The sequence below is a fragment of the Schistocerca cancellata genome, chromosome 1, assembly GCF_023864275.1.
Source record: "Schistocerca cancellata isolate TAMUIC-IGC-003103 chromosome 1, iqSchCanc2.1, whole genome shotgun sequence".
Taxonomy (NCBI): domain Eukaryota; kingdom Metazoa; phylum Arthropoda; class Insecta; order Orthoptera; family Acrididae; genus Schistocerca; species Schistocerca cancellata.
In genome coordinates this window covers 864075906-864102997 of record NC_064626.1, presented here as the reverse complement: position 1 = coordinate 864102997, position 27092 = coordinate 864075906, and the positions used below count along the sequence as shown (strand labels likewise).

At 43.3% G+C, this 27092-nt stretch overlaps 1 protein-coding gene across 1 annotated transcript in view; it reads left to right on the top strand.

Annotated features, from left to right (window-relative positions):
* Positions 1-27092, top strand: part of LOC126108430 (hatching enzyme 1.2-like) — an 84550-nt gene that overhangs the window by 34631 nt on the left and 22827 nt on the right. The window contains exons 6-8 of the mRNA XM_049913680.1: positions 3540-3715; positions 16450-16518; positions 25472-25581. Coding sequence (XP_049769637.1) covers positions 3540-3715; positions 16450-16518; positions 25472-25581 — 355 coding nt within the window. The remainder of the gene's footprint in view (positions 1-3539; positions 3716-16449; positions 16519-25471; positions 25582-27092) is intronic.

Genomic DNA, 27092 nt, shown 5'->3' with positions numbered 1-27092 from the left:
GTCGAAACCACCGTCAAATACTCTAAATCCTGTGTAAAGTTAAGTGTGACCCTATGCTCACCCGCAACTATTCGAAGTCAAACGAAGCATTAAAGTAATCCCACAATTATTAAGGTCATTTTGCGACCTCCCGCTACAAAAACAATGCAATATTAACTCAGTTATTAGGTCAATTCATAAACATGCTTGCATCTCGTTTTTACAGTGTGAAAGAATAAAATGAAAACTACAAAAAACGTTTGGCGAGCTTGAAGGAAGAACATTCTTCTGCCCTCTAGACATATGCACTTTTGTGCACGTGTTTTACTTGTTATTCACAGCTGCACAGCTATTTAATATAACTTTTATTGATTGTCATTAAAAAAATTCGCTTAAAGTATATCTAACAGTTAACTGTAGGTAACCATTATCTGGGATCATTTGGTGAGAAACTAAGTGACTGACGCTGCCTTCATACTATCTGTAACTGTTGAGGATTTGTGGTTGTGGCACATACGCGTATCTATCTTTTATAATAACTTCTGTAACTTTTGATATCAGGTTACAGTTGATACTTTCAGCCTTTATTTGATACTTCATTTGATGTGACCGCTCTAATGGTGTAATTTTTATCAGGGGACCCGTGTGAAACTTTCGCACTTTTATAGTAGTAAATCATGACAGTATTTGGAATAAGTATAGTCGTTGGGATAAGGATAGTTGGCGACAGTGAGAAATATGTTTCTCGTTCCGGAAAGTATATTCGTTTAGAAAAGTCAGCTTGTACGACAGTCAGAGATAACGGACCACCGCAATCGTCACTGTTATTATCTGAGACATACTGTATGATAAGCACTTCAAAAGGAAGGAAATGGTATTTGTAAAAGATAATATGAAAAAGGTGTCTGTTATACGTGATTAATAAGTTAGCTTCGTAAAATATAGGTATGAAGATGGGCATCCATGATGGCCTTTTGCCTATGACGCTTAAAAGCTCAAATGGTTCAAATGGCTCTGAGCACTATGCGACTTAACTTCTGAGGTCATCAGTCGCCTAGAACTTAGAACTAATTAAACCTAAGTAACCTAAGGACATCACACACATCCATGCCCGAGACAGGATTCGAACCTGCGACCGTAGCGGTCGCTCGGTTCCAGACTGTAGCGCCTAGAACCGCACGGCCACTCCGGCCGGCCGCTTAAAAGCTCTTTTGTGTTAAAATTTTTCACAAATAGTAAGTTTTAGCGCAAAACCGGTACGCAACGGCGAAGTCGATTAAAAAGCCTAACGATTTCTCATTAAGCCCTGTACGATTAGTATATAGTGAGAAGAGCGGATGTTGATATATGATGAATTTCTGTTGCCCACGCTGTCTTAATATTTATCGCAGAATTTTGCCTAAAGTTGCAATGGACTCGTCTACTCGCTGTAATTTTTTATGGCCTATTTGGTTTTACTACGTCATTTTTGAACGGTTTGTGACATAGTTTTCAGAACATGCATTAAGCATCTTATATTTCGTTCGCCGTAAGCGCCATTGTGTCTTCCTCACCCTCCTCACGCATGCCTGCCTGGAGCCGCACTCCACTCCGCTTACCTGGGCCAGCTTGCTCTCTTCGGCCTCTGCGCTGACAGTAATGACCCTTCTGCCAGCTCTCGTTAGGCGAGACGAATCCTCGTAGTGTCATAGTCTAATGTGTTATTTTGGTTCCGAGGCTGAAGAATTCCTTAATTTGGTCCTGCACATGGTCCCCAATTTTGGTGTCAAGTTTGTCGTTAGTTTCATCTCTGCTACCACTTAATATTTTCGTCTTTCTTCGGTTTAGTCTCAGTCTATATTCTGAACACTGTGGACTGTTGAATCTATTCGACAAGAGATACAATTCTACCTCCCTTGAACAAAGGATAGTAATGCTATCACCGAATCTTACCATTAACACTCTTTCGTCCTTAAGTACATCTAAATATACAGAGATACTCCGGAAGCGACCGTGTGGTGCGTGGCGGAGGTTACTCTGTACCACTACTAGTCATTTACTTTCCTGTTCCACTCACAAACAGAGCGAGGGATAAACGACTGTCGATATGCCTCTTTACGAGCCTTAATTTGTCGTATATTATCTTTGTTGTATATTGGCGACAATAGGATCGTTCGTCATTCCTCTGAAAATGACGTTTCTCTAAATTTTCTCAATAGTGTTTCGCGAAAAGAACGTCGACTTCCCTCCAGGGCTTCCCATTTGAGTTCCCGAAGCATCTTTGTTACCCTTACGAGTTGTTCGAACCCATCGGTAAGAAATCTAGCAGCCCACCTCTGAATTGCTTCGACGTCTTCCCTCCATCCGACCTGGTACGGATCCCAATCACTGGAGCACTACTGAAGAACAGGTCGCGACAGCATCCTATATGCTGTCTCCTTTACAAGTGAACCACACTATCCTACAATTCTCCCAATAAATCGAAGCCGACCATTCGCCTTCCGTATCAAAGTTCTCACATGATCGTTCCATTTCATATCGCTTTGCAACGTTACGCCCAGATATTTAAATGACTTGACTGTGTCAAGCAGGACGCTAGTACTACTGTATCCGAGCATTACAGGTTTGTTCTTCCTGCTCATCCGCATTAACTTACATTTTTCTACATTGAGAGCTAGCTGCCATTCATGACAACAACTAGAGGTTTTGTCTAAGTCATCTAGTGCCTTCCTGCAGTCACTCAACTTCGACACCTCACCGTACACCTCAATATCGTCAGCAAACAAGCACAGATTGCTGCCCACCCCGTCCGCCAAGTCATGTAGAGAACAGCAGTGGTCCTACCACACTTCCCTGGAGCGCTCATGACGAAACCCTGGTCTCTGATGAACACTCGCGTTTGAGGACAACGTATTGGGTTCTATTACTTAAGAACTCTTCGAGCCACTCACGTACCTGTGAACTTAATCGAATAAGTATCTTCGTGAACAGTCTGCAAACGGGCACCGTGCCAAATGCTTTCCAGAAGTCTAGAAATAGAGAATCTGTATATTACCCTTCGTCCTTAGTACACGATATATCATGTGAGAAAAGGGTAAGCTGAGTTTCGCTCGAGCGATGCTTTCTAAAACTATGCCGATTCGTGGACATAAGTTTCTCAGTCTCAAGAAAGTATATTATATCCGGACTGAGAATACGTTCACGGATTCTGCAGCAAATTAAGATAGGGATATTGGTCTGTAATTTTGCGGGTCTATTCGTTTACCCTTGTTATATACTGAAGTCACCTGCTCTTTTTTCCAGTCGCTTGGGACTTTGTGCATGGCGAGCGATTCGCGATAAATGCAAACTAGGTAAGGGGCCAATGCCGTAGAGTACTATCTGTAAAACAGAGAGTGCTCCATCTGGATCTGGTGATTTTCTGTAACTCCGCTTCTGAACCTTTCTTTAATTTATGGTTTGGTCTTCGATACGCAGGTTGGGCAGTAGAGGACAGACGGTGAGATCTGATTACAGGTTTAAGAGGCGGAAACTGCCAGCAGCGCTACGGCAAGTAACTCTGGTCTCTGTGCGCTGTGCAGGTGCAGCAGCCTGATCGGGCGCGTGGGCGGCGAGCAGACGGTGAGCCTGGGTCCCGGCTGCGTGTACAAGGGCGTCGTGCAGCACGAGCTGATGCACGCCCTCGGCTTCTGGCACGAGCACAGCCGCGCAGACCGCGACGCCTACGTCACCGTGCTGCTGCGCAACGTCGTCCCAGGTGGGGATGGCAGTTACTGCTGAAATAACCGGTTTTAGACAAAATCGGGTTTTTCAACACCAGTTTCTTTTGAGCTAAACTCCGTTCTAACAGGCGTTGAAGGCCCAACGGTACCGACCGACCGCCGTGTCATCCTCAGACCATAGGCGTCACTGGATGCGGATATGGAAGAGCATGTGGTCAGCACACCGCTCTCCCGGCCGTCGTCAGTTTTAGCGACCGGCGCCGCTGCTTCTCAGTCAAGTAGCTCCTCGATTGGCCTCACATGGGCTGAGTGGACCCCGCTTGCCAACATTGCTCGGCAGGTCGGACGGTGGCCTATCCAAGTGCTAGACAGCACTTAACCTCGGTCATCTGACGGGTACCGGTGTTACCAATGTGACAAGGTCGTATGTAACGCGAAGGAACTACGCTGCTGGCCATTAAAATTGCTACACCAAGAAGAAATGAAGATGATAAACGGGTATTCATTGGACAAATATATTATACTAGAACTGATATGTGATTACATTTTCACGCAATTTGGGTGCATAGATCCTGAGAAATCAGTACCCAGAACAACCACCTCTGGCCGTAATAAAGTCCTTGATACGCCTGGGCATTGAGTCAAACAGAGCTTGGATGGCGTGTACAGGTACAACTGCCCATGGAGTTTCAACACGATACCACAGTTCATCAAGAGTAGTGACTGACGTATTGCGACGAGCCAGTTGCTCGACTACCATTGACCAGACGTTTGCGATTGGTGAGAGATCTGGAGATTGGGCTGGCTAGGGCAGCAGTGGAACATTTTCTGTATCCAGAAAGGCCGGTACAGGACCTGCAACATGCGGTCGTGCATTATCCTGCTGATATGTAGGGTTTCACAGGGATCGAATGAAGGGTAAAGCCACGGATCGTAACACATCTGAAATGTAACGTCTACTGTTCAAAGTGCCGTCAATTTCGAACAAGAGATGATCGAGACCTGTAACCAATGGCATCCCATACCATCACGCCGGGTGATACTCCAGTATCGCGATGACGAATACACGCTTCCAATGTGCGTTCACCGCGATGTCTGAGATGCAGCGTCAAGGGTATCCGCAGCCATGGTCTCCGAGCTGATAGTCCCCAGCATATTAACAAGTATGTAATTGTCTCAGAAGTGCTGTGTCAGTTCTTATGCCATTTGTTTGTTGCTCGTTTCGGTCATCATTCTTATTAAAATAGCACTGAAAAACACCGGTTATTCAGAACTAAAATACCGTTATCGGTTTTAACTGGTCGCTTCTTTCCCATCCCTAGTCCCATGCCGTCGGGGCATTTGAAGCGTGCGACTCTTCACAATACACTACACGCTACCAGTCAGTGTTCAGTTTCTGCGTTGTCTGGCCAAATGAAGATGTGCAGCTTTACGTACCTACTCTCTCTCTCTCTCTCTCTCTCTCTCTCTGTCTCTCTCTCTCCCTCCCCCTCCCCCCTCTCTCTCTCTTTCTCTCTCTCTCTCCGTCACACACACACGCACACACACACACACATAAACGCATGAATACCACCCACCCCCGCAAATCCTACACAGAGACCTACGTAAGGAACAGAAGTCGTAAGAATTCGAACTACAAACGCAGGAATTTGCTAACAAGGTACACAGAGCACACGAGAGCTCTGAAGAGTGACATCACACATTCCACTTTCTCAGGGCACTTAATAACTGTGAACCACCACCCAACAATTATTCAATATTTTCAAAATTCGCTCACGATACAGCTCGCCAACATTAAGATGGAGTAATATATTAATTATGACCAATCTGAAAAGGTATAATTACTGGATATTACGTCCGCTTTTTATGCAAAACACAGTTTCTTCATGTGACCGAAACATGTTTCACCACATCTGTGCCATCGTCTGTTGGTTTTCTTCACTGAAATGCGTTTTCCCTTTTGAAATATGTTCACCTTTCACAGATTTAAATAAAGAAAACCCACTGACAGTTCGCAGTAATGGTGTGTTGGATGATACGTCAGAACATCGATACATAGGCGCTTCATTTTCGACATTTTAGTTAGCTGACCATAATTATGCATTTATATACCTTTTCCAGTGTTCATTATGCCTGACATCTTTTTACTTATTTTGACTTCAGACGCTAATTTATACTTGAATATAATCTCCAGAGCTGTGTGTACTGCTTCGCTTCGGATCAAGAAGCCTATGAGGTCTGCATACGCATTACACACAATTTTTCCTTTTCATATGTAATCCTTGTAATTTTTCTGATATAGTGGTGAGCAACGATTCGACAGCAACGGCGACAAGTGCCGTGGAGATCGAGCATCCCTGTCGCGTGGAATCGTTTCTGTTTATCTCTGAGTTAGTTGTCCATTGACTATTATTTGGCTATACCGCTACATAAAATATTTTGTATGATACTGGTTAATCGGTACGGGAGACACATCGTGCGAAGATGGTGATTGCAAAAATTGCTCCATCAAACGCTTTCTCTAACTCGGGGAAGACTATTGCGCACTTCATTTGAAAAGCTTCTAAGGTTGATGTTATATCTCCGTATTCACAAATATTATGGAGGATTTTCTTGTCTCTTCCGAAGTTCGTTTGGTACCGCCCAGGCTGTTGTGTCCATCGCCGTTTTCAGCTTTTTCACTAAGAGCTGCACCATAATTTTGTAGTCGCCATTCAAGAGGCTCATTGCCTTTAGACTCCCAACTTTCTCAAAGAGCACAGTCGGGATTGCACTGTTTACATTTATTAACTCATTACACGTGCACAGCAGTTTAGTGTTTGTGTTTTGGACTTTGTAAGATAGCGTCTTCGACCTCGTCCTCATCAATTTCCATAGTGAAGTTTTCTATTTCTTCGGCACCGAATACTCTTCGTTCGTTGCTTGTTAGTACCTACTGAGCATCTTCATCAGAGAATTGTCTGGTCTTTAATACTATGAGTTGGTTGAATAGGGCTGTCCCAATTTCGTCTTGTGTCGTGAGCATTTTCCCATCGTTTAGTTTAATTTCAGTGAATATTACCGCATTTGTTCTTTTAGTCTGTCGTAACAAATGGTGTATCGACATTTAATCTTCGTCTGTCTTGCCCGCGCTCTAGATCTTATTTTGTTGCCTTTTGTTTGTTGCCTCTTCAGTGTTATTAGTTTTACTATAATTTGTTTTATCATCGCATAATTTCCTATTACTTGTTCTTCTGAAAGGTGCAGATCTCTGAGGCAATTGTAATAGAATTCCGTCGTCTTTCTAAGCCACATACTTTTATCTCTTGAATAACACATGATAATCCAAGTCGTGTGTCATGCCTCAATTCCTAAGTATCAGTCAACTGTAGTTCGCGCATTAGATCGTCTAATTACGTCGATTTGTTAAGGTTAGGTGTTTGGTCCCTAAGACTGAATACCCGGTTAAACTCTCCCGCGAGGATAATTTTTTCTTGAATTCTGCGCATTTTTTAAGGCTCAGTGTTTGGTCCTTAAGACTGAGTTGCTGTTACTGTGGTCTTCAGTCCGAAGACTGATTTGGTGCAGCTCTCCGTGCCGCTCTATCGCTTGCGAACCTCTTCATCTCTAAATAACTCTTGCAACCTACGTCCTTCCGAATGTTATTATTGTACTTTCCTCTTGGTCTCCCTCTACGATTTTTATCCCCCACCCCCTCCCACACTTCCTTCAATACTAAACAGATGATCCAGTGATGCCTCAGAATGTGTCCTATCAACCGATCCCTTCTTTTGATCAGGTTGTGACACTAATTTCATGTCTCCCCAATTCTGTTCAGTACCTCCTCATTAGTTTCGTGATCGGCTCACCTAATCTTCTACAGTCTTCTGTAACACCACGTTTCGAAAGCGTATATTCTCCATTTCTCTAAACTGTTTATCCTCCATGTTTCATTTTCACGCTTGGCTACACTCCAGACAAAAATCTTCAGAAGAGACGTCCTTACACTTGAATCTATATTCGATGTTAACAAATATCTTTTCTTGAGAAACTCTTTTCTTGCCATTGCCAGTCTACATTTTATATACTCTCTACTTCGGCGTTCATTGTTTTGCTGCCCAAGCAGCAAAACTCATCTACTACTTTAAATGATTCGTTTCCTAATCTAATTCCTTCCAATCCATATGTGGCATACAGCAAACCAGTGCTTAACAGTATTGGTTAAAAACAGTCTTGGTTGCAATTTTAGTTTTTTTATTTTTCAACGACGCGTTTCGCCTTATTTAGGCATCTTCAGGTTATCTTTTCAGGCGGATACGAGTGACACCAAGATCTGCATAACGCGTTCCCGTTCACAGGAGCAAGTAACAGAATAAAATGGGGGCTCAGGTAGTAAGCATAATACACCACAGCGTCGTGTGCTAGTACCATAAATAAAATTAAAAAAGCTAAAAAACTAAAATTGCAACCAAGACTGTTTTTAACCAGTACAATAATCTAATTCCCTTAGCATCTCCTGACTCAATTAGCCTACATAGCATTACCCTTGTTTTGCTTTTTTTTATGTTCATCTTACATCCTCTTCTCAAGACACTGTCCATTCGTTCAACTGCTTTTCCAAGTCTTTTACTGCCTCCGACAGAATTACATTGTCATTGGCAAACCTCCAAGTTTTTGTTTCTTCTCTCTGAACTTTAATTCCTATCCCAAATTTTTCTTTGACTTCCTTTACTAAAAAAATGGTTCTAATGGCTCTGACCACTATGGGACTTAACTTCTAAGGTCATCAGTCCCCTAGAACTTAGAACTACTTAAACCTAACCAACCTAAGGACATCACACACATCCATGCCCGAGGCAGGATTCGAACCTGCGACCGTAGCGACCGCGCGGTTCCAGACTGTAGCGCCTTTAACCGCTTGGCCACCACGGCCGGCTTCCTTTACTGCTTGTGCAGTGTACAGATTGAATAACATTGGGGGTAGGCTACAACCCTGTCTCACATCCTTCTCAAGCGTTGCTTCCCTTTTATGCCCCTCAACACTCTTAACTGCCGTTTTGTTTCTGCACAGGTTGTAAACAGTCTTTCGCTCCATGTATTTTACCCTTTCCATCTTCAGAATTTCAAAGAAAGTATTTCAATCAACATATTCAAAACTATAAGTCTGAAAATGCTAAAACGTAGGTCTGCCATTCCTTAATATACCTTCTAAGATAAATCGTATGCTCAGTATTGCCTCGCATGTTCATATATTTCTCCGGAATCCAAACTGATCTTCCTCGAGTCTGGCTTCTACCAGTTTTTCCATTCTCCTGTAAGGAATTCGTGCTAGTATTCTGCAACCATGTCTTATTAAACTGATAGTTTGGTAATTTTCGCACCTGCCAGCAATTGCTTTCTTTGGAATTGTACTACATTCTTCTTGAAGTCTAAGGGAATTCTTCCTGTCTCATACATTTTGCACACCAGATGGAAGAATTTTGTCACGTTTGGTTTTCCCAAGGCTATCAGGAGTTCTGACGGAATATTCTCTACCCTCGGAGCATTGTTTCGACTTACCATAGATCTTTCAGAGCTCTGTCAAATTCTTCTCATAGTATGATATCTCCCATCTCATTCTCATCTACGTCCACTTCCTTTTCTGTAATATTGCCATCAGGTTCATCTCGCATGTATAGACCCTCTATATACTTCTTCCATCTTTCAGTTTCCCTTCTTTGCCGAGGACTGGCCTTCCATCTGAGCTCTTGGTATTCATACAGCTGCTTCTAAATCCTTCCATCTGGCCTCTGTCCACTCTGTTTTGGCCATTTTTCGCTTCCCCTCAATCTCATTTTTTAAACGTCTGTATTCGCTTTCGCCTGCTTCAGTTGCAATATTTTTGAAATTTCTCTTATCATCAATTAAATTAATTATTTCTTATGTTACCCAAAGATTTATAATAGGCCTTGTCTTTTCATGTATTTCACCCTCTGTTGCCTTCACTACTTTATCTCTTAAAGCTACGCATTCGTCTTCTACTGTACTCTTTCCTTTTCTAGTCAACTATTGCCTAATGCTCCCTCTGAAACTCTCAACAACCTCTGGTACTTTCAACTTATCTAGGTCTCATCTCCTTATTTTCCTACCCAATTGCAATTTCTTCAGTTTTAATCTATTGTTCATAACCAATAAATTGTGGCCAGAGCCCACGTCTGTTCCTGGAAATGCCTTACAATTTAAAATCTGGTTCCTAAATCGCTATCTGACCATTGTATAATCAATCTGAAAACTTCCGGTGTCTCCAGGTCTCTTCCACATGTACAACATTTATGTATGATTCTTAAACCAAGCGTTAGCGATGATTAAATTATGCTCTGTGCAAAATTCTTCTTCCTTCATTCCTTTCCTCCAGTCCACGTTCACCTACTATTTTTCCTTTTCTTCTCTTTCCTGCTACCGATTTCTAGTTCCCCGTTTCAATTTAATTTTCACCTCCTTTAACTATCTGAATAATTTCTACACAGTTACAAGTCTCCTGCAAATATGATATTTCCATAAGATTTTCTGAAAGAAGGAACTGTTTCATCTTTAAAGAACTCCGCTCTCTTGCGCATATTATTACTTCTGGACTGTGTACAGATATTGTTGATTTTGCTTTTGTTGAAGATACCGGCGATTCCTCTACTGTCTGGGATCTGTTTTGCTTCTTGTAATGGCATTCCTCCTCTCTCGAGGGTGGCCATGTCCATTGTTTCCTGGTTTCATTATGGCATTACAGTCCCTTAGTTTTTCTAATTGGATATGCGCTACTTTCTGCAGCAAGGCTATGTCTATTTCTGCAGACAATAAGAAATCTTGCAGATTATTTAACTGTAACGCTGAATGTACTTCAATGATATTTACTGTCTCAACTCTATTCGCTTGTAATTAGTTTATGTAGTGTTTCTCTTGTGTAGTTGATACTCGCCGTTGTAGAGACGCTTTGGTGCTTCTCTTTCTGATTTCCGTTCCATTGAAGTGTTGTCCTCTCTCAGCAGCTAGTGTATTCGTTGGCAGGCTAATTCTTCTTTTATTGCTTCAGGTTTCTCCATCACATCTGCATCCTCGTCGTTTTCCTCAGTTTCGTCTGCACACTCCCCTGTGAACGTTGTTTTGGATTGTTTCTTTGTTACTGCCGTTCTCTTTATGGTCAGGGGCGAAGTTTTTCATTCCTGCAAACATTTTGACAGTTGCACTTAAGGAGGAAAGTCTTTCTTCGCTCTGAATTGCTTTTAGCCCACCCATTGTCATGTTGTCTTTGTCAGAGGTTTACTCGATCTGTTTGTTTCCGACTCTTTTAGCTTTACATTAGTGCAGTGTCTGAATTTACAGTTTCGATGGAGTTCGACCACTGTTGTATTCACATATTGCGACTGCCAGTATACAACGGCTATACGATTTACTAGAGTCCCGATTCGGCACAAATTTTCATATGTTAGTAATAGTTCGTGTAGCCGTTGTAAAGTCGTATCTGCAATTTACGAATGCATTTCGTAGACTTTTAGCTTCCTCGCATAGTAGTTCAGCCATGTGTTCAGTGCCTTGGTGGGCTATACGCCGCTTCTAATTCTACTTCTTTCCTGGAGACGAACTTCCGGTGATGTTTTCAGATTCTGTTGTGGCAGGTTTTGATAGCTGGCTCGGGTTGTGATCTTCATCAGAGACAGTATCGGATTATTTCTTCTCTTCTGCTCGTAGTTGAGCTTAGGTAGCTGTGTTTGTTTCTGTGTCGTGCTTCTTAGGCGGTGGTGTCTCTTTCGGCTCACTGATTTCTAAGAGTAAAAAAAAAAGGAGAAAGGAAGATTCCACGAGTAGTTCTTGTCAAAGGACGGTTCATTTACAATCTCATCTGGAGTCCCAGTGCCGGAGTAGTGGTCTCCTGCTGCTGCTGCGTAGGTTAACGGCAGTGTGGTCATAACTGGGAGTTTCACACACCATCGCCAACTGGAAGCTGGGCAGCTCTGCACTGACACCATTTACAGCTGGAAATTTGTAGGCAGGGGCCACTTCTGGACGAAGTTGTTTACCCCCTTGCTATATGGGGAAATCGCTGCATTTATTTGCTTAGCGCTTATTTCAAATGGAAGTTAGAAGATCCGGATAGTGCGAAGAATAGGTCGTGCATGGATCACAGTAACTTTACTCGCGTTTCCATCGCTACATTTGAATTTCATTGTCCCATTCAACCATTCTGTCACAGAGCTCAGTATTGTTCAGCTTTGCGTACCCCAACACGTTTCACAAGTGAATAATGGATGCGTACTATGTATTCAAAGGCGATTTTCATCGGTTCTTGGAGCTAGGATTCGGTCGCATAAAGTTACAGTCTAACTTTACTTTCAATATATGTATTCGCATTGGTAGCGACATTATACTATTATACATCAAAAACTCCTTGAATTGAGTACTTGCTGTCTACAATAGCAAGGCGCTTAACTTTCCCATCGGAGTGTTGTTGACTGCAGACAGCAACGAGACGTGGCTGGTCTGCGCACAACTGCTGCGACATGCAGACTGACTGACCACTCGGCTAGGGAAGGCGGACAAGATGATGCATTTTTTGATGTGGAGGAAGCTTTCGTTAATGTATGGTGAAATAAGGTATTCACCATCCTTAGAAGATCACGGCTAAAGTGTGGAGACATACGAATAATACACAACGTATAAAAACACATAGGTGTAATTATAGAAGGTAAAAAGAGACAGGTTCGCCTTAAGAAATCTGCCAGGATTACAGCTTATCACCACTGTTGTTTAAATTGGGCGTCGAAGAAGAAACAAACGAACTCAGGGAGCTTTTCATAACACAAATTTAAAGTTCTGGGGGAATAGGTAACAACGCTAAGGTTCTCAGACAACATAGCATAGCCCCTCTGGCCACGTGTAAGGAAGACTTAGTTGTAGTGACCTCGAGAAATTATTTTCTGACATCACATACCATGAAAATTACTAATCAGGTGGCCCCACGTTGGGCGCCAAAAATGTAGTGAACTCGAGAAATTAAATGAAATAAAACACAAATGTTTCGTCATTAACGGGTTCATGTATGAATGTAAGAGATTGCATATATGATGAAAACATGAAACAAATGTATTTATTTTTGTGCTATTTATACAAACTAAAACAAAACTATGAATCTCAGTACCGCTATGACTGGGCTTGCACATGACTCAGTTATTAAGGGGAAGGAGGAGGGACGAAGCGTCTGACCATTATTCATTATCGTTCGTGGTGTAGTGCTGTCGGAGGCAGGCGCTGCGTCGGTGTGGCGTGTCGTGTCGGAGCTGTGCTGCGAGTGTCGGCTGCCTTCAACAGCAATCGTGGCGTTGTGGCGAGTCCCAGGTACTACACTCCTGGAAATGGAAAAAAAGAACACATTGACACCGGTGTGTCAGACCCACCATACTTGCTCCGGACACTGCGAGAGGGCTGTACAAGCAATGATCACACGCACGGCACAGCGGACACACCAGGAACCGCGGTGTTGGCCGTCGAATGGCGCTAGCTGCGCAGCATTTGTGCACCGCCGCCGTCAGTGTCAGCCAGTTTGCCGTGGCATACGGAGCTCCATCGCAGTCTTTAACACTGGTAGCATGCCGCGACAGCGTGGACGTGAACCGTATGTGCAGTTGACGGACTTTGAGCGAGGGCGTATAGTGGGCATGCGGGAGGCCGGGTGGACGTACCGCCTAATTGCTCAACACGTGGGGCGTGAGGTCTCCACAGTACATCGATGTTGTCGCCAGTGGTCGGCGGAAGGTGCACGTGCCCGTCGACCTGGGACCGCACCGCAGCGACGCACGGATGCACGCCAAGACCGTAGGATCCTACGCAGTGCCGTAGGGGACCGCACCGCCACTTCCCAGCAAATTAGGGACACTGTTGCTCCTGGGGTATCGGCGAGGACCATTCGCAACCATCTCCATGAAGCTGGGCTACGGTCCCGCACGCCGTTAGGCCGTCTTCCGCTCACGCCCCAACATCGTGCAGCCCGCCTCCAGTGGTGTCGCGACAGGCGTGAATGGAGGGACGAATGGAGACGTGTCGCCCTGAGCGATGAGAGTCGCTTCTGCCTTGGTGCCAATGATGGTCGTATGCGTGTTTGGCGCCGTGCAGGTGAGCGCCACAGTCAGGACTGCATACGACCGAGGCACACAGGGCCAACACCCGGCATCATGGTGTGGGGAGCGATCTCCTACACTGGCCGTACACCACTGGTGATCGTCGAGGGGACACTGAATAGTGCACGGTACATCCAAACCGTCATCGAACCCATCGTTTTACCATTCCTAGACCGGCAAGGGAACGTGCTGTTCCAACAGGACAATGCACGTCCGCATGTATCCCGTGCCACCCAACGTGCTCTAGAAGGTGTAAGTCAACTACCCTGGCCAGCAAGATCTCCGGATCTGTCCCCCATTGAGCATGTTTGGGACTGGATGAAGCGTCGTCTCACGCGGTCTGCACGTCCAGCACGAACGCTGGTCCCACTGAGGCGCCAGGTGGAAATGGCATGGCAAGCCGTTCCACAGGACTACATCCTGCATCTCTACGATCGTCTCCATGGGAGAATAGCAGCCTGCATTGCTGCGAAAGGTGGATATACACTGTACTAGTGCCGACATTGTGCATGGTCTGTTGCCTGTGTCTATGTGCCTGTGGTTCTGTCAGTGTGATCATGTGATGTATCTGACCCCAGGAATGTGTCAATAAAGTTTCCCCTTCCTGGGACAATGAATTTACGGTGTTCTTATTTCAATTTCCAGGAGTGTATACGCGCGTTGTCTGCCCATAGTCGGTTGCGTGGCCGAAGCTGTACTATCACGGTGTCGGAAGGCGGATGTTCGCGCTGGCTGGAAAAGCGCCCATGCCTCTCGCTTCGGCGGAGTTTCCATGGCTCCCGCTTTCCGCTTCTCGTCCATCTCTCAGCTCAACTTCTCTTCGAAACATTATTCCTTTCGACGTGTCATTGGCGGACGAAATTTTCAATGCAGCCCAATGGTAGATTGCCGTTTCATTACCACGCCTTTCCGTGCAGGGTGGAAATTTTCTATCTGACGTGGTCTGGTGTGTGCCTCGTGAATTGGCACGAATTCTCACGATTTCACATTCTCAAGATGTTTTCTTGCATTCCGAGGCTGTTGGGAGAGCAGCTACACCACAATTCTTTATAACCGCTCTCTGTGTGTGAGCTCTGGGCAGAATCATGTTTGGGCTCCGTCATTTACAAGCAATGTCCTCACTGTCGAGGAAAACATCTTAAGAATGCTGGTTTCTTTCACACGCCTCCTTGCGCCGATTCCCAGCGCTTTTTGGACGTACCTCCCTGTGCCCGTGGGGTGCTGGAATTGTCGGCACATCCTTGTTTTCTAAGGCAGGTAAAATGACTGCCGCAAGGCCAGAAGAACTCAGATGCTGTCGCGCATACATTCTTGACAGTTCCGTCCTAATGGCTGCAGATGTCCATCAGCTTTCGGCATGCTTCCCGTTGTCAGACGGGCCCTTCGCATCGTGTCCCTTCTTGAGCGAGGCGAGCACGCCAGCCCGGCTTCCCGCTGTGTGCTTGCAGAGTGACTGCACCCGGCGACTCGCCCCAGGCAGTCCGGCCCCTTCCTCCTCCACGGCCGCTCGCGGCGCCTTGACGAAAGTGGCTGCGGTATTACATAGTAGAACACCTGTTGAAAGGAATGGACAGCATAGTTAGAGCGGCATGTGGCTTAAGGATAGACGGAGCGAAGTCGAAAGTGATGAAGACTAGGAGCAAGGAGCACAATAACTTGCTTAACATCGGAACTGATAATGTCTCACTTGTGGAAGTATCCTCCAGTCTACGAATCGAGATTTCACAGAAGACCAGAATCAATGAAGGTATGGGTAGTCAAATGGTGCAGAGGAAGAGAGGTTTCTTGTGTTAAGGAGCACTATTGATATCATATATTGATGTGTAATCGAGGAAGTTTCTGCAAGTGTACGTTATGAGCACAGAGTCGTGTGGAAGCTGATCCTGGTAGTCAACAGAATGAAGAACTAGAAGCATGTGAAGTGTGATGCTGTCGAAGACCGTTAAAAATTTAGTGGATGGACAACCTGCTAAAAGGAATATGTGAAGGTAGAAGTAGATGGAGAACACCTACCAGAAGAAGAGACACGTTAGTGAGACATCCAAGAAGATTAACCTGCACTGGGAGGATCAGTGCAAGAGATAAATACCACAAGTAAACCGAGACTAGAAGAGATTACAGAGCTTGAGGGTATTTTTATTCTGTTGTTGCAACTACAAAAATGCGTGATTTGTTTCACCAGGTGCGTTTCGCTTTATTGAGGTAAAGCATCATCAGTGGTCTGTAAAAAGTTATTTATATTTTGATTTACTTTTAGATCGAAAAACAGTTCGTTGTGTGGACATAGTGTCCACAGTTTCTTTACAATTCTTGAGGGTATTTTTGTTCTGTCATTGCAAATCAAAATGTAAACAACATAATTGCAGACCACTGATGATGATTTACCTCAATAAAGTGAAACGCGTCTCGTGAAAAAAGTCACGCATTTTACGACAGAAGAAAAATACCCTCAAGAATTGTAAAGCAACTACGGACACTATGGCCATACAAATGAAGAATTTAGTGATGAAGAGGTCAACACAAAGTACGAAAATGTAGGAAACACAGCATGCCAGCCTAAACACTAATAACTTAAAAAAACAATAATCTAACTACTAATTACGCAAAGAGTGAGCATGATTATCTTTGCCTGTTTTACTTTGCCGCAGGTTTGGAGCACAACTTCCAGAAGTATAGTTGGCAGATAGTGCAAAGCCTCGGCCTGCCGTACGACACTGGTAAGTCTAGTATAAAAATCTGACGGATAGCAGCGCCTTCATCTTACTGTGTAATATGATGTTTCCAAGTTATACACAGGATATATAACTAAGTATCAGCTTATGTGCACAGCTCTTACACAACGAGACAGAAAACAATCGCGTAGTGTCTTTAGTTTGTAAGGAATGATAGAGCTTAACATCCTGTCGATGGTATTAAAGGAGAAGCACCGATATTGCTGCCTCGGACCGAAAGGATACCTGCCATGACTTTGTCGAAGAGCCGTTCGCCCATTCAATTTGGAAGTTTGTGGTAAGTTCCTATGGGACCAAACTGCTGAGGTCATTGATCCCTAGGCTTACACACCACTTAATCTAACGTAAACTAATTTACGCAAAGGACAACACACACACCCATGCCCGAGGGAGGACTCAACCCTCCGACGGGGGGAGCTGCGCGGACCGTGGCAAGGCGCCCTAGACCGTGCGACTACTCCGCGCGGCTCGGTCATTCACCTCAGGGTGTGAGAGACGTCGCGGTATACCGAATGTGCACGGCTGGGCAGCATTTTCAAGCCTGCTCCTACTGAACTCTGCTAATTGGTTACGGAATGTTCTGACAGATATCATGCAACCATTTCCTGTGACAATTTTATTTCTTGTGCTGTGAGTAACTAACATCATTATCTTCACTGGAACGCATTTATAGACGTATTTATTATTGTGTTAAAAGAGAGAAATCTTTGAATCGTGCAGTTTTTCGCAATATTATGCTTGAATGTATTACGTATTTTTACACATAACTCTCAGTGGCGAGAAATAAATGCTACTTAAGTCGTTATCTTGTAGGCTCATTCTGATCTGAAATTGTTTTCATTATGTCTCTTCTGGGAGGAGACAGCTGACACGACGTAGGCAATTTTTTTTTTTTTGTATGTGTAGACAAGGTCGCTAAATAAGCTAGCCAGAATATCCAGAAATGTTAAAGATGTAATGAAACATCAGTGTACAGTGGAGTTAAGCGGATGTTTCTGATACTAAATAGTTACCAAGTTACAATGTTTTATTACTGCACCTTTCACACGTTCCTAAGAAGTGGAGTTCCCCAGATCGAACGGCTATAATCGAATAAAAATTATTTTAAAATATAAAGTTCTGTATGTTCCAAGTTCTGTATTTGGACACAATCGAAGTTTGATGGATAAAAAACGGATTTCAGAAGCATGAGTTGCTGAAAAAAAAATCCTTGTAAAAGGAGTAAGGTGCAGCAGATTCCCAAAACTCATATGTTAGATATAGCGAAGCAAAAAGCTAAACATCTGCTTAAGACAATACCGGTTACCGCATGGAGTACTTACAAAATCATGTTTCCCAAAACAATAGTTGCTTTGTTGTCGTACATTCCTCCCTTATTCGTCTTTGAAGTGCAAATGTGGAGCTTCAATGAAGTGATTAAAACACAGCGGAATTAAGCAATTTGCACGCCTGATACTCGAACATTCTACATAATTTTCGATGTATCGGGAGGGCAGTAGTACAGTAAGAAAAGCCACAATGATGACATTATTCAAATCCTTACCTCGATCTGTTCCAACTAACCAGACACAACTAAATGTAAAAGACGTAACGAGGAATATACTGAACACGTTGTTAACTAGACTGACATTTCTGGAATATCATGTATCTATTATTTTGTCTCTTATTATTATTATTATTATTATTATTATTATTATTATTATTATGTACAGTTAATGTACTTCATCTATGGTAATGTAAACTTACTAAAATTAGTAAGTTATCGTTACAGTAGATGAAGTACGTTAACTAATAAATACTACTTCTACATGAATACATGATATTTCAGAAATGTTAATCTAGTTAACGCTATGTACATTATATTCCTCGTTACGTCTTCATTATGCGAATAATGACTCCCCTCAGGAACGTAAGGCAGCAGAATTAAACGAATCTGGAGAAGAAGTTGACTGGACTGGAGAAGAGCAGATACATATTAAAAATACCAACAATCCTCCGCTTGCGATCAAAGTTTACCACAGGGTTTCTATTGGTTTTCAGGTAACGACAGAATTTGAAATCTCCCTCTCAAATATTCCCTACTGAGGATCGTTATGTCCCACTCACAGCTTCATAACGGATCAGATGGGGAGGGAGGGGAAAGCTTTTCAGCTGCTACATCAGCCACTCACTAAAACATAAGTACCACAATCCTGCTGAAGAAAAATTTTGGCTATGACAATGATTACAAGAATTACTTAATAGTGATGTCTAGTGGTAATATCGAAATTGAGAAAACAACTAGGTTTGCGTACACTGGACAGATTTTCGACGAACGTTTTTCGTTAATTTCTTGTCGCAGTTCACCTCTCACAGGTCCTGCCTGCGCAAATGAACACATGCTTCCATCACAGATATATGTATGTCGTAGTCGCAAGATTGCGCTGAGAATTACTGGTTCGTCTTTAGGTGAAGAAAAAGAACTTATTCATCAATATTTGGCCGGTAAAGTGAAGTGAGTTGGTAGCATACTGTTCCTGACTATCAACATTGGCGTCAATACCCTGGATCAAATCCAAAAGCTGTCTTCAGTGTCCTATGGGATGAGGGCAGGTGACACTATGATTGGGGACCTTTCAGTTGGATGGGGGTATTAAAGTCTATGGCCTCCTACTTCTTGGATTTTTATTTATACAAATTTTATGTCATACGACAACTGTAATACTGTAAGTTTTTAATGTAACGTTGTCACATATTTGCGGATCATATAGCTACGTTATCGGCTAATAATTAATTGCAGTGAATAATAATAATCATCTGATAGTGATTCTATTCCCCCTTGCGTTTGCAGATGTCAGTTTACTAATAACTGAATGTAGTAAAACGTCATCGACTTGGATAGTACATACAAAGATATGACATTAAAGGTACAGCCATAAATTAGTCACGGGAGGTGAAAGCACATGGACATCAATAAATGGAGAACGAAAAGATGCCTCCAGTAGACAAGGATTTGAAATTCCAAAGAGCAGACAGCTGTAAATACATGAGAAGGTTTTCAGTGAATGCAAAGCTGGAAAGCCGAAATTAAGGCAAGACAGTGAGCAGCGACGAATGGGTTGAACTATTTTAAAGAGAACAAGAAAGCAATCACTTTCTGATATTATGCAATTTTATTTATCCATAATCAGGTCTTCGGCTTCGTAGGTCATCATCAGTTGACTTGAATGTCGCAACCGGAGAATACGTGTCACATCCACTTCTGACACCAATCTCGGAGTCGGGATCGCGTTGTTCTCAGGGGGTCGAGGGCAGAGCGGGGGTGAGATATCCTATAGAGGGCCGAGCCACCAATGAAACATCATTCAATTGACAATCATTTATTGGCTAGACTTTTACAATCCGTCTTCTTCCCGGCGCTGCCTAGCAGCGACCGTACTGAATCCGCGCTGCTTGAAAGCGCGGACAGCACGGATTGTACCCTCGTTTTCTCAGCCTGTCAGTGCTCTTGGCTGATCTAGTGTTTAACTTCAGGGTTTCAGAGCGTTCCTTTATGCGAAGTTTGCCTCCTGAAAGGCATTCTTATGGTATCTCTAAGTAAAGTTACTATATGTAGCCTCATTACAGTAGCACAAAGCCCGTCCGGCTAGCCGCGCGATCTAACGCGCTGCTTCCCGGGCGGGAAGGCGTACCGGTCCCCGGCACGAATCCGTCCGGTGGATTAGTGTCGAGGTCTGGTGTGCCTGACAGCCTGTGGAAGGTTTTTCGGGCGGTTTACCACCGACCTCGGCGAATGCGGACTGGTTCCCCTTATTCCGCCTCAGTTACACTGTGTCGGCGATTGCTGCGCAAACACCATTTCCACATACGCATGCACCATAATTATTCTACCACGCAAACATTTGAGGTATGAGACGTTCCCTAACCCTGGGTTCTGTGTGGGGCGGCGGTCTGTTGGGTAGGTGGACAGCTGCGGCCTCTTGCGGGGTTGTGGACCACTGAGGGCTACGGCGGGACGAAGCCTCTCCGCCGTTTCTAGGTCCCCGGTTTAATACATACATAGATACATACAGGAGCACGTTCTGTCTGTTCCGTACTGTTGTTGAAGTGCTGAATCGGTTGTTCTTGGCTTCCCTCTCTCACAGTCTGATGAAATAAGTTCACAGCTTATTTGTACTTCGGGTCACCCGTGTTGACATTGAATTAGGGTGCCGTTGTGTAGTCGGTAGACACGCCCCACTAAGCCGCCTCCTTTGGTTCTTAACAAAATTTCGTACCTGCACTGATTTACCATTCTTCTCTGAAACCAAATGAGGGGATTTACAAAATTCTAGGGAACAAAATTTTACATTTACGTTTGTAACACGCCCAGTACTGTCATTCTTCTCTGCTCATTGTTATTTGTGAAGGAGCTAGAACACATCACTACAAAGAAAAGTGGTAAATTGGTTCTTCTTGGATTTCCCTCCCACGTTTGTTGTCAGAAACTCCATACCTCTAATGGATAAAGCTAAAGATATAATGTGACATCCAGTTCCGAACTTCTAACTCCTCTAGCTTACTCATGATGAGTGCGTTAATATATCTGCCGACTTTTTTTCACATATCTACAAGAAGTCACATAGAATTAGATGATTAATATTTGGTATTCAAAAATGCGTATAACATAATTCTTTCCAGTCTGAGAACTCTTCTATAGATTGTCTCATAACCTACCCATGACTTTCCCTTTCAGTCTCACACTGAAATTTTCGTAGGTAACTTTGAACAAGTTTTCTTACATAAAGCACCCATGAAATGCAAAATTAAATACTGTCTCAGATATGGATAATGTGCCGTGATAGTGTGCAGGTGCAACTCGACAATTAAAAACATTCTTTCAACATTAAATACCAATATTATTCAATCATTGCACAATGAGCGATGAGGTTGTTCTATAAATTTCTCGAACTTTAATACAAACACCAACACAAAGAAACTCTTTTTTTTGTATTTATAAAAAAAACAGCGACATTATATTCGCTGCAAGCTAGCAGCACTCACAAAATCACAAACATGTAGCTTTCAATTTCAAAGAGCATGGCCACGTGTATCTGCTCCATTATATGAAAACTGCCTTCCGAAAATAATTGTGAACAATCAGATTCATTATGCTCTGCAATGGCCATAGCTATGACCTGACTGATAATGTTCAAAGAATCAAATTTAGTGAAATCCTACACTTCTGTACGCGCTATGACCTGACTGATAATGTTCAAAGAATCAAATTTAGTGAAATCCTACACTTCTGTACGCTGGGCAACATAAACCAGTGAGTTGTGACTAAAACTGATGCTTTGTACCAAGTGTTGTCAAACTATCATATAGCCGTACAAAAAAGGTAAAAATCTTGCAGTTACAGTCGTGCGTATTACAAGTAACATTCAAAATATTCAAATGTAATCCAAACCTTTGAGACAAATTGGGGTATGTATGGTCGACTGCAAGAACTGGCGAAAATTATTTGTTGATCTGACAGGCAGAGCTGTTATAATTTGGTTGTCAGACTATGAGAGTAGCTGGATCCTAGGGAAAATAGATTTAACTTTTGCGAAAATATGTTTTACCAAAAAAGGGTCATATGATGTATACTGTGAGTTTCTAGACACCGTTAAGAGGTGACACTAATGGAAATATTCGAAATCAATGAAAATGTGGCACAGAATGCGAGGTTAGGTTTTTCTTCTCTGTTAAATTTTTCTTTATAATTTGTTAATGTTATGCCTTTACTTGTAAAAACTCCGAATCTGTAAAATCTGTGTACGTCACACGCCATTTTATTCGAAATTGAGACGTTTTGTTTTCACTAGATGCTGGCCTAAGAAAGCGAAAACCGGTTTGTGAACAAATAAATAACAGTAGCAGAACATCAAGTAAGTGTGTACAATTTCATTCTGATTGTCACACTATACGAGGTACCGACGGAGATGTAATTTAATGTCAGCAATAATGTTTTTATATAAGATATTAACTTCACATTGCTTATAAAGTACAGTGACCGGGGAAATTAGCGGCCAAGGCGCCAGGCTAGTAACGAATCCAACAATAAATATTTGAGAAAACCGAGGAAAAGCTATATGAGTTGACTGGAGTTAGTAACAGTCCAAAAATTTGGATAAAAGGAAAATATTTTCTTTATGTCTCTTATTTTAGTAAGTAGCACTAACAAAAGTCATATTAAAGTGTATCTTACAGAGTACGGTGACATTATGATTAAGGTAATGGACTCATAGTCGGAAAGAGTAAGTTCAAATCTTCAACCACCCTCCAAGATGCAGGATTTCGCGGCATCCCTAACTCACTTACTTGAATGGCGGAATGGTTCCTTTAAAACATTCTCAGCCAATAACCCGCTCCATCGTCATGTAATGCGACCACATGTTCCATCTTTAATTACTTAGAGATCGGTAGGGCGTTAAACTCTGAATGAGTGCCCAGTGGCGCAGCCGGTGTAATCCACGGGGAAACGCCTACGTGGCGCGCCACCACACTGCCGACGTCTCCCCTTTCGCAGTTGCTCAGTCTGCTTATTCCTTTATTGCGTTCAACATGACTTTATAATGAAGTAAAAGGTGCACATTTCAGTCATTGTTTTTTTCAAGCAATTCACAGCATGGAACAGCACACTGTCCAAAATCGCTCTGTTTACAACAGTAACACGATACCGTTTTCACTGTTTTATTGCTGATAACTGTGGTGTTTTAATCAACAAAATACTAAACACAGAATGTACTGTTTACATTTAGTTGCGTTGGCGTACTTGGCCTCCACCTACAAGTCGAGAATAAGACAAAAACATCTCCTTACCAAGGAAATGTAGGTCTTACGATACTCTTGCTCAGCACAGTCCAATGAGAGTCTCTTCTTGATATCCTTCTCAGCACCCTTTATATTTGATTGCCCTCTAGCACAATCCCTTATTCTATTTCTTCTTTTCCTCTTTCCTATTTCCTACTTTAGCCCTTCCTCATTTCTTTCAGTCACCGTAAAACCGAGTCCAGACGGAAACTGCATCCGGGGCACGTGCCCCCCGGCTTCTATAATTCAGATAAGCCACTGCCCTGAATCGTTTCACTTCTTAGTCAAACGGGCCATACGCACTTTGTCACCGACTGGTTCCATTTATTATGGGAGCCTGTTGTTGAAGGTATGCTGCGGCGTAATGCACTCTTTGCTCAGAGATATAAGATAAGCCTCCCAAACACATGATCTCTCTGCCAGTCTTCCGTAAATGATTGCAGCTGTTCATTTCATACACGTGATGGCTATCGCTTTTTTCATAAGTGGATAGATACCTGTGAAGTGACTATAATGATGCTCAGTTAAATAAATTGTGACCTATATGAAGGCTGCGAATATCATTTTGTGGCCTGGATAGTTAGTCGTTGTACAAGAATGTCACAGGACGTGCATATGCAGCCCGCATCTCGTGGTCGTGCGGTAGCGTTCTCGCTTCCGACGCCCGGGTTCCCGGGTTCGATTCCCGGCGGGGTCAGGGATTTTCTCTGCCTCGTGGTGGCTGGGTGTTGTGTGCTGTCCTTAGGTTAGTTAGGTTTAAGTATTTCTAAGTTCTAGGGGACTGATGACCTTAGATGTTAAATCCCATAGTGCTCAGAGTCATTTTTTGTGCATATGCAGAGACCAAACAAAATATAACAAAAGTTTGGCTATAAATAATATAATATAATATAATACAATAATATTACCTCTTGTTTCCATAAAACAGCAACTTACGAGATTTCGAATGAACTAAATAGAAACTTCCTGGCAGATTAAAACTGTGTGCTGGACCGACACTCGAAATCGGGACCTTTGGCTTTCGCGGCAAGTGTTCTACCGGCAGAGCTACCCAAGCACGACTCAGGCCCCGTCCTCACAGCTTTACTTCTGCCAGTAACTCGTCTCCTACCTTCCAAACTTTGCCCGCGAAAGGTGAAGGTTCCGAGTTCGAGTCTCGGTCCGGCACACAGTTTTAATCTGCCAGGAAGTTTCATATCAGCGCACACTCTGCTGCAGAGTGAAAATCTCATTCTTGGAATTAAATAGAATTTATCTTTCATCATTCGAAAATGAGTGCGGTATTTTTTTTTTTTTTAATCGGAAAGATTAGTTAGGTGCTAAACTTTGTTGGGCTATAATGTTGGGCTATAATGTTACTTATGTTGGGCTATAATGTTACTTATAATCCGTCTTGATTGCAAAATTTTTTATTCATATGACCGGTTTATAATGTTGGGCTATAATGTTACTTATGTTGGGCTATACTAGTACTTATAATCCGTCTTTATTGCAAAATTTTTTATTCATATGACTGGTTTCGGTTCATTCAGAACCATCTTCAGATCTGATATTTCAGTTACAGGAGTAACCCGTCCAAATCCAGCAAGTTTCACATGCTGCGTCACAGCAATCAAGACGGATTATAAGTAACATTATACAATCACTGATTGCTGCTATCCCATCAGACATTATGTCTGTTTTTGCAATATTTGATCTAGTTCAAGGATAGTGGTCCCAGGAGAGATGGAACCCCTGTTATACACAGCCAGGAGTTTTTTTTCTTTTTTTTTTTGGCTCAGTAGGCTTCGTGGGACCATACTAGCCAAAGCTACTCGATCGTGGAATGAGTCAGTACGTGGTATATGTACATAACGGTGATTAGAAACTTTATAAACAATAAAAACAAGAAAGTCATAATTCATAGCGTGTGGTTTGCACATGTCACGGCAGTTAGGTAACAGTGGTTGTACTGATTGGAGTTTTTGCTTACGTCTTTTATAAGTGAAAAACACACTTGACAATCAACAAAATGGAATTGTATGTTTATTGCATACCTGTCCGTCCCAGTGTTGTTCGTTGGCTTTGTGAGCGCAGAGACGTTGTCAAGACCTGCAGCGGCGGCGGTGTCCGCGTGTTGCAGGCTCGCTGATGCACTACGGCAGGCTGGCCTTCTCGCGCGACGGCCGCTCGCCCACCATCGTGCCCAGGGACCCACGAGCCGCCATCGGCCAGCGGCGAGGCTTCAGCGAGGTGAGTCACGACTCGATCAGTGGTGCACGTATGGATAGTTTCAGAAGCGCATATTGCGCACTGAGAACTTATAAAACAAGAAATGATCGAGGAAGTTGGGTCACAAGCTCAATGAGCGCTTCATTTTTCGAGGCGTTCAGTTGTTGGAAGAAAAAGGGAGAGTAGTGAAATGGACGATGAGGAGTAGATGGCGACAGCAGCACTTTGGAGTGTCAGTGTTAAACGAATATGTAATGAGTTATAGGTGTCTGAAAAAGTAATCGCTTTCCCCCTCTTTCCTTTCATCATCCGTATCGTAATTTATTTGAAATTCCCTCTCATTTCCGGTACAGAAAGGTACTATCCTGACGAGAAAAAAAGGAAACTAGAGTTTAACGTCCAATCGACGACGTGCTCATTAGAGGTGGAGCACGCGCTCGGATTACGAAAGGTGGGGGGAAGGAAGTCCGCCGTGCTCTTTCAAAGGACGATTTGCCTTGAGCGTTTTGGGGAAATCACGGATAAAATAAATCCAGATGACGTGACGGGGATTTGAGCCGCCGTCATCCGGAATGGGGTTTCGTGTGCTGAACACTGCGCCACCGACCCCGATCTGACGAGAAACATTGTATCTGTTGTATTCATTCTCACTCTGATGATGACGATGGCTGAAACATCTCAAGTCGTACAAGATGACAACAAATTTTGAATCTGCACTGAACATCGTTAACACACACGGCGCAATATTTTGCGTAGGAGATTCAGCTCGTTATTATGTGTACGAAAGAAATATATGGCAGCGTAGTACGAGGGGGAAACATGTACTACAGAGACTTTTGTCACATGGTATAAAAGGGCAGTGCATTGGCGGAATTGTCATTTGCACTTAGATGATTCATATAAAAGACTTCCGACGTGATTATGGCCGCAGAAGTGGAATTAACAGATTTTGAACGCAGAATGATAGTTGGAACCAGACGTATGAGAAATTCTATTTCGGAAATCGTTGGGGAATTCAATATTGCGAGATTCGGAGTGTCAAGAGTGTGGCGGCAGTACCAAATGTCAGGTGGTATCTCTCACCACGGATAACGCAGTGGCCGACAGCCTTCACTTAACTAGGTAGAGAGACGAGAATTGTTTAGAATTGTCAGTGCTAGCAGACAAGCAAAACTGCATGAAATAAACGGAGAAATCAATGTGGGACGTACGACGAACGTATCTTTCAGCACATTGCGGCGAAGTCTAGCGTTAATGGGCTATGGCAGCAGACGTCCGATGTGAGTGCCATTGTTAACAGAACGACATCGACTGCAGCGCTTCTCCTGTGCTCGAGATCATATCGGTTGCACCCTAGGCAGCTGGGAAACTGTGGCCTGATCAGATGACACCCTATTTCAGAGATAGGATCTGACTGTAGGGGCGAGGGTGGTACAGACCCCACGAAGCAAAAGACCCAAGTTGTCAAGAAGGTACTGTACAAGCTGGTGGTGGCTGCGTGTTTATATAGATGGACTGGGTCCTCTGGTCCA